Here is an 8,876-nt window from a genome sequence, read left to right on the forward strand (position 1 = left end):
AATGAATTCTTCATATATGATAAATGAGAGGTAACATTTTATTTATGGTATTATTTCCACATATTTCTCTCCATTCTTCCTTCTGCTAACGGTGTCGCAGTTTCTCGTCTCTCCCGTTTGTGTGCTTAGTGCGTACGCATGGGTCAGAGTTTGCGTGGAGGACCGCACATTTTCCTGTCAAGTTTGTTTTTTATAAATCGCAAACATTGCGTAGAAACTGGCGTACGCCATCTTTTGAGCGTACGCACCGTTTATAAATGAGGCCCCTGGATGGGGTTGTACACTTAACATGTCACAGCACTACTCTCATTATTAAGGAATTGGCAAATCACAATACAGAATACCAATAACAGCAGAATAAAGTCCAAAGATATGTAATACCAATATGTGTTGAGTAATCTGACCAACTGTGACGCCTTTTAAAATAAATGGTGTTGTAACAGGTGTTATGTTTGCAGGTGAATATTGAGGTTATGTTTCCAACTGTGTCTGCTTTCAGTTTGAATTAAAACACAAAAACAAAACAGAACAGATGCACTGTCTGGGGCCAAATGGAGCATGAAGGCATTGGGTCATGGGTGCAACCCTCACTGCATGCCATAATTCAATTAGATGCAATGAATTGGCATAGGCAAGAATCCCTGACTCCTGCCCAATGAAGCCTTATAGTTGGCAATTTAGATGTACACAGCCTCATTTCTCATTCATAAATGCTCCGTCCTTCCTAGAACCGGAAGAGTTTTGCAGCTTCCATCTTTATCTAACTGGGATAAGAGAATCTGGTCTCTTTCTATTAATGTATTTGAGACATTTTACACAATCATTTGTTAGAGGGTTTTCACTGTACATTAAATCGTGACAAAAAAAACCCCCCTCAAAAACAAGGGTTACAGCAGGAAAAAAGTAGGAGTGCTGTGAGTAAACTGAGAATGTCGAAAACACTCTTGGTTTCTAAGTCAGCATGCACAAATCAGCTATTTTAGCTGAATTTAATGTACCCTCACCTCTTTGTTGCCTCTACTAAAGCTTTCTCGTCGGGTGAAGAGGCGTAGTACTCTATGTGATTGGTAGAGAAACCATTTGAATGGGAAAATGGGTCTCCGCCCCCGTCTGGCTGATCGTAGCTGATCTGAACCGTGTGACACAAGGACACCGCCTTGAGAAATAATAATTCCTCACCCATCTGGATGAAAAGAGAACAGGAAGGGGTTAGAATGTTAACTGTCATTGTAAAGATAAGGGAGATGTGATTAAAAGTCAATCATTTTGTGCATTTTATGCTGCAGCAGGGATAAATCCATTAGGCCAATTGTCTTTCCTTATAACATCATTGTCTAATAGACAATGAAATGACAATTTAAAGGGTCTCTTTTATGCAAAGTTTCAGGTTCATACTTGTATTTTGTTCCTCTGCCGTAACATGTTTACATGCTTTACTGTTCAAAAAGTCTTTATTTGTCTTTTCCCGGCCGGCTCTGTTGTGATTGGTCAACAGCTTAGAGATGTCCCACCCCTTAAGCTTTCACAGACAATTTGTTAGAGCGCTAGCCAATAGAAACACAAGTGTTACATAATGATGTCACTATGTTACATAAGTAAACAAAGGAAACCATTTCAGGTAGGGGGGGTGGGGNTGGGGTGGCGGGGGGTAGGGGGGATCAGTGTGTGGGAGAGAAACTCTCTCTGGATGGAACTTTGGGATTTTAGCCTTTGCAGATCATTTCCATACACAAAAACCTATATTACGCAGTACAGAAAAAGGAGAACCCTAAAAAGCACAATAGGGCCCCTTTAATCATATCCTTCGGTGGTGCTCGTTAAATGGCAGAATTGGGAACAGTGTATATGTTCTAAATTCATATGTGAGTTACCAGGTGAGGTGTAGAACCGTCTGGTGAATCGTCAGTCATTCCCTCCGGCACCAGTTTGCTGTTAACTTCCCGGTACTTGATGCCATTGATTGAACACTCACGGAAGCGCATCTCGTTTTCCGTTAGCGTACCCGTCTTATCTGTAAACACATACTCCACCTAAGAAAATAAATAAGAGGATTATTCAAGTAGTAGATGTGAGGCAGAGTGTCCTTTCATATTATTAGGATGACAATGTATGTGTTGATTATTTAATAAAATACAAACCCTTATGTTATGTCAAAAAGGTTATATTTCCTGCAGTGTAATATGCATTATATTTCATATCTAACTGAAAAACTCAAATGTCTATGCAAGTCAATGTCTCTTTGCTCTTATGCTTTATGTATGTGTTCAGGCACTTGCATGGCCTACCTGTCCCAGCTCCTCGTTGAGGTCAGATGTGTTGACCTGAGCTTTCTGGTTGGTCTCTTCGTGGTAAAGGTCCAAATCCCAGCCAATGAAAAAGGAGCCAAGAAACTTCTGCATCTCCACAGTAACGTAGAGCGAGATGGGGATAATGAAGTTATAGAGGACCAGAAATGCCAGGAAGTCTGAGATAAACTTCAAGATCTAAAAGAGAACAAGACAGAGGGCCTAAGTGAAACAAGGTCTGGAGATAAACCAATGTGACCTGAACTCTGGGGGAAGATATTGAAACAGTTTGTAATATTAGTTGGAAGAAAGATGGAGAGTGAGGGAAAGAGAACAGAAAAAAGCGACAAGAGAAGAAGGAGGATGATTTGGTACAAAACAGGAATAAATGTAAGTTTGTAAATAACAAAAAATGCCTCTAACAGCATTTGGAGAAATATGTTGTAAACTGATCCATTTAGGATAATAATACAAGAGTATCGCAATCGGTTTTTGTCATTTATCTCAGCTTACATTGTGCTTTATCTGAGATGGAAAATAGAGAAATGCCTTTGGCAATGTTGCAGACAAAAACAATATCATTGGAATACAAATGTGCTGATTACTAGGGACAACCAATTTAAAAAAGATATTGCTATTGCTATTATTTTGACAAATATTGCAATATGTTCACAATATTGTGGATTTTTTGCAATGATCTGTAACACGGATTTCTAAAGAGAATACAATTGTTAGGAACATCTTTACAGCACCACTATACTTAATTCAGAACAGTATTTTATCCATATTGCATTTAAAAATAACATTTCATGTTCAGCTCTACTTTATACACATCTCAGCCCCACACAGACTGGTGGTGTGATCGATGATCCTTGTAAATCAAAGCAGGCAGGGTAATTCATTCCCATTATGGAGGTAATTACTGTATGTGACAGGAAAGGAGAGTAAGAGAGCACCACATACTGAGAGATTGAGTGTCAGCAGCTTTAAAGAGACAGGTTTATGACATGTACCTACAGTTGAGCTCTGCCTATCCCACTTTACAAAATAAAGAATTGAACCTAATAAATCTGAATAGTTCTGATTACAAAGCAGGGAGGGAAAACAACTGTAATAATGTTTTCCTCGGCTTGTTGTAATCTGTAGGCCTTGTATTGAGATAATTTTCAGTCTAGTGAAGGACCAATATATTCCCTGGAGAGAGGAGATAGCTGTGATGGGGAGACATGCAATCCTTGGTTAATGTTATAAAAAGGGGACAGGGGGCTGGAGTTGCTTTTAAACTAATGGTAAAAACATAGCCATTCATTTGTTACAGGTATTACTCTCTTTGTCTCCAGGGATAAGGGAGTGCAATGAACAGAGATGTCTTCCCCCTCAGTCTCAAGACAGGGAGGCTGCTGTTCTCCCTGACTGATCAGTGTTGGCAGGTAGGGTGATAGGCCGGCAGACTGTCCCCATGAAAGGCACTTCCTCACTTAAGCCTTGTTACAAAACCTCGAGACACTGAAACCACCCTTCCATCACCCGTCTAGATCTGTGTGTGTGTGTGTGTGTGTGTGTGTGTGTGTGTGTGTGTGTGTGTGTGTGTGTGTGTGTGTGTGTTGTGTGTGTGTGTGTGTGTGTGTGTGTGTGTGTGTGTGTGTGTGTGTGTGTGTGTGTGTGTGTGTGTGTGTGTGTGTGTGTGTGTGTGGATTCAAGCTCGGGTTCGTCTTTACATCTTCACTCACTCCCCCTATTACCTTATACTTGCAGTAGAGAGAGAAAGCCCATTATTATTCGGAGTGGAGATTAAAGTGGAGCAACAAGAACAGAAGTGGAATGTCGACTAAAATCTCACCTCATCTTATCTCTGCGGCTGATAGCTTGCTCGGCTTACAAAAAGAAAATCAATGCTTCTTTCTGGGGCTTAATACGAAGAACACTTACCGGACTGCTGTTTCTCTCTTGTTCAGTCTTCTGGTTGTAGAAAGGCTCGTCCCATTTGTCCTCAGCCTGCCAGGCGTACTTCAGGATGGTGCTGAGGATGGCCTCGAACAGCAGGATGCCCAGGTAGATGAGGAGGAAGGTGTTCATGGACCTGACAGGAGAGGATATTTTAAATGTAAAGGTTATCTCCTAAAACAGAAGGAGATTTGCTTCCTCTGACAGAACACTCACTTCTCCACTGCAGAGCGCTTCTGAGACTTGCCCTTATAGTTCAGCGCCATCTTGGACTCCATCCCTGTGTAAACCGCCACAGCTGCAATAGCACAGGATTAAGCAATAATAAGACATTAGCCTGTTAATAACCCTTCACATAAAGGTATGAAAACGTGAGACACCGAAATGATCAATGTTTGCATGGTAGATCATTGAGTCTGGTTCTCCATGCCACACAATAACAGTCAGGGCTGCATGATTTGTGAAAAATAACGATAGCTTTCACCGATATTGAAACTGCATATTTTTTTTGAATAATGAACATTTTCGCATTTTCTCTGCAAAATATATTATTATGATCATAGTGTGATTTTTTTAAGAGGATTTGTGTAAAATCTGTTTTGTTCAGCTTGTAATAATCTATTTGTATCCCGAGATATCTCTGCAGCTCCACCACACTTTATTCACATATGGTATTTTAACACATATTTAGACTTAAATAAATATGGTTCAACTTGTGATTTGAATATAGTCCATCTGGAAATGTAGATAACATTTTGATTACATTTGAACCTCTTATCACAGTACAGACCGACAGACTACTAAGCCATTGCTATAAAAGTCTACAGTTGAGATAATCATACTTTTGTCACATGATAATGAGAGGTCTGTTTTTCCCATACTGTCCAATAAAATTGTTTTTAGTGTCAGTTCCACCTTGGCTGTGTGTGTCACCTCTCTCTGTTGCTTCTATAATCCACTGGACGCATTTCAGAAGCAACCTGTTTTTGTTTTTTTTGTCAATTGATTTATATTGGATAGAATTTTTTCTTAATTCATCATCCATTGTTATATTTAATTTACCCCCAACTGCTTCCCTCTCAGGTGGAGGTTTTGACATTTACGGAAGCTTTCCTTTTGATTTGTATCTGTACTGACTCACCAAAAATCTCTTTGGTGTTTTTCAACCTGGCTCCTCGTAGCAGCAAATTCTCAGGACCCAGCGGTCTGACATAAAAAAAAAAGAAAGAAAAACATGAATACAGAAAAAGATGGATGTGATTTTGGCACAGAAAATAAACAGTAGGACATTCATATAAACTCAACTCAACACTCAACAGTCGACAAGGCTTATATATCTGCAATTTGAAGTTGTTTTTTTCAAATTTAGGAGCTTCATTTCTCAAACAGCTAAGTTAGGCCAGTAGTTTTTTTAACATTTGTAACCCTATGCTCAAAGCTTCCCTATCAACTGACAGCCATGTAATACCATTTATTGTTCATCTTATTGGGCTGTATGTTTGGCTTATCTAGCACACATACTATTGTTAATTGAATTACAAGCAGCTGGATAAATCTGGTCTCACCTGACTATCTCCTCATCTTGCTGAGTAATCGTAATCCGACCGACAAACCTGGAAAACACAAAATGCATTTTAGTTGAGTGGTGTAAGAGGGACAGTAAGTACATTCAAATGCACACAGGAAACTCGGTTACAGTATAAATGTAAATGGCGGAAATCCGAGAGAGGCTTCTACATGCACTTCAATAACGTGATTCCTGTGTTTATGTGCAGCTGGTCAGCAATCATATTCTCCACTACACTCTGACATATTCTAAATGTATTAGATCGAGGCCTCTGCAGCATGCACAGACTTTTTTCTTGCAGTATTTGGAATAACAGATTGGTGATTAATGAACACATTTGAGAATGTTTCCAGATGTCAGAAGAAAAAAACAACTCCAGGAAAATGACATATGAAGGCCTGTGAATTTCACTTTTTAGTTGATTTAGTAAAGTGTATGTAAACACTGTGAGGGTTAAGAGAGAGTCACAGCAACCAAGAGAGAGGGGAGGGGACAAAAATGCCACCGAAACAAACTGGCCGATCTAAAATACCCTGATCGATCTTAAAGTAGCTAGCTGAGAGCGACAGGAGGAAGAAGGGTTGTTGAAGAGGTGATGAAGCCTTCTCACTTCATCAATCATTTAATAACACATCTCTGGCTGGGCATTTATACCATGTATGAATTGTTGTGGCTTTTTACAACCAGGGGTCTTTGGAGATCCCAGAATATCAAATAATTGAAAATATTAATATATACTTGCAGTTGTTACTTACATTTACAAGTAAAAAGCAAATATAAAGCCAGAGTATTTCCTTTATGAGGATTTGAAAGGCAGAACATTGGCTGTTAATGTTCTAATGCAGTATGTGTATGCTACGTTTACTATAAGTGACTTTGCACTGGTCTTTTCCTGCTCTTATCCAGAAGGTGTGTGCACACATAGACTGGATTACCTGTACAGGTCAGCTTCTGGTTGTTGACACTCCACCACAGCCTGCAGAGCCTCCAGTTGGGTCACCGACTGACACACTGATGTCTCCGCCACAGAGAAGTGAGTCTGCACACATGAAACACACAAATACATGTAAATCAAAGAGAAACATTCTATCAAATTAGATACATTTTTTGTTTTAGGGGACATTTCTATACAAAAGACAGGGTGTGACCACATGTGCAATCTTGGACAAAATTATATATAGTTAGAACATAGAGCTTTGTTTTATGAAGCCAGTTGCACTGAAGATTTAAGAGGGGCAACCATACAGTGCATCTACTGTAAAATCTGTACCATAGTGTGATGGTGAGATGCAAGCAACATTTGTTTTACTGCATTTCTCTAAGGAGAACACATATATACATTTGTGTAAATGTGCCAGTGTGAGCCAACAGGTTGATATCCAACTGCAGACCTTAGGCAAGATGTTCCTAAAATAATTAGGTTTAGGTGATCGTTGAAAAACAGCAACAAACCAAACACTCTCGTGACAGTGCAAAGCCAGGCGGAGCAACATAAAAAGGCAAAACCTTATTCAAGTAAACTATGTCAACTATTCAGTTCAAGTAGACATGCAAGCAAGCAACGAAACACAGCCAAGCAATACTGAATACACCCATCTTTTTACACTTGTAAATGTGCAGAGCAGCAATAATAAGTAGGGCATAAATAAACATGAAGACACCATTTGGGACCGCTGTTAGCTTTCAATCCATCTGACCTTCCTTAACACCCCACATATTCTGACACAACCAAAAACAGCCGAGCCCTTTTTTTTCAAAATTGTCCTGTATACTTGGACAGATAAACCTGATCCAAAAATACTGTAGCTACAGTGTTTTGGGACAAGCACTCCTGGGGGAGAATAAAGAGCAGAATCACTGTATACATTGCAGCATAAAAATAGCTGCAGCAATGAATACATATATATCAAAAGGGGCAAAGATTACGCCAACACATTCCTAGGGCAACACAAAGAACCCACTATGCTGTAGAAATAAACTATAACAGAAGCAGCAGCATGTCGTTAGAGAGGTAATGAAGCAATACGGCCTCTGGCAAGACTGTAGGTGTGAGGGAAGGAGAGGATGTTCTGAATTAGGACGTGCAAAAAATTTAAACTATATCATCCTATCTGAGTAACTTAAAGGTGTATTTTTAAGAGATGCAAACACCTGGCACAGACACAAACTGGCATTGGTCATGTGACCAGAGGCCTGTACTACGAAGCAGGATTTTCGCTTAGCCGGCTAACTTCAGGGAAAACTCGCGGTTTCCGGTCCTACGACGCTGGTTCTCTTTTTAGCAGGCTAGATCTCCATGGTAACTTATGCTGTGTGGCTAACCTGCCCCGGAGCAGGTTAGGTTGCAGGCTAAGAGATCAACTCAGTGAAAGCACTGCCTGCTGACCAATCAGAGCTCAGTGTGCGGAGTTTAAAGCGATCAAGTCATATTACAGGAGAAAGGAAATACAGAAAAGCTGCCGTTGCAGGAAAGATGGCCGGCAAAAATCACCGACTGTGTGGACGTGAACATTAATAGAGTATCACCTCCCATCTTCAGAGCAATCTGACTATTATAACATTAGCCTTAAGAAAGCTTACTTAAATATCTGCCACAACATAAGTAACCGGATCAGAGTAACATTAAGTACAGTCCGCGGCATATCACATCATAATGTATCATATATTTCCTTATCTGAGTCAGCTGAGCCGTATCTGGCCGTGCAGCACTCAGTGTCACATACTGTATGTAGAAGTATTATTTTAAGCAACACATTAAGTTGAGGAAACACTCGAGACAAATGTAATTAAAGTCAGATCCACTCGTGTCTTAGACGGGGCAGTGATATCATAAACCTGTTAATGTACGCATTCAAACACTTGTTCTGTTACCAGCTGTATTCAACTTGCAGGTGCAACTATGTGGCTTTTATCCTGGATAAAATGTTTAAGTCATGGATATTTAAAGTTTAACTTCTTCATATGTCTAATATTAAAGTTCACTTTTCATTCAGGAAGTTTGACGCTGCGCTGTGAGTACGCTTGTCCATGTTTGTGATTGGTCGAATGCTCCAAATACCACCCCTTTCATGTGAACGCGC

General features: G+C 39.9%; 1 protein-coding gene across 1 annotated transcript; it reads right to left on the reverse strand.

Moving 5' to 3' along the window:
- Positions 1 to 996: 996 nt before the first annotated feature.
- LOC104963464 (probable phospholipid-transporting ATPase IF) lies at positions 997 to 6,835 on the reverse strand (the record flags this gene model as incomplete). The annotated part of the gene is made up of 8 exons (XM_010792056.1): positions 997 to 1,183; positions 1,872 to 2,030; positions 2,286 to 2,483; positions 4,215 to 4,365; positions 4,446 to 4,527; positions 5,371 to 5,435; positions 5,795 to 5,842; positions 6,732 to 6,835. Coding segments are annotated over 8 exons (990 nt in total), but the record flags the coding sequence as incomplete, so codon positions are not given.
- Positions 6,836 to 8,876: the final 2,041 nt, after the last annotated feature.

This window comes from Notothenia coriiceps, unplaced genomic scaffold (assembly GCF_000735185.1).
Source record: "Notothenia coriiceps isolate Sejong01 unplaced genomic scaffold, NC01 NC01_scaffold00036259, whole genome shotgun sequence".
NCBI classification, from domain to species: Eukaryota; Metazoa; Chordata; class Actinopteri; order Perciformes; family Nototheniidae; genus Notothenia; species Notothenia coriiceps.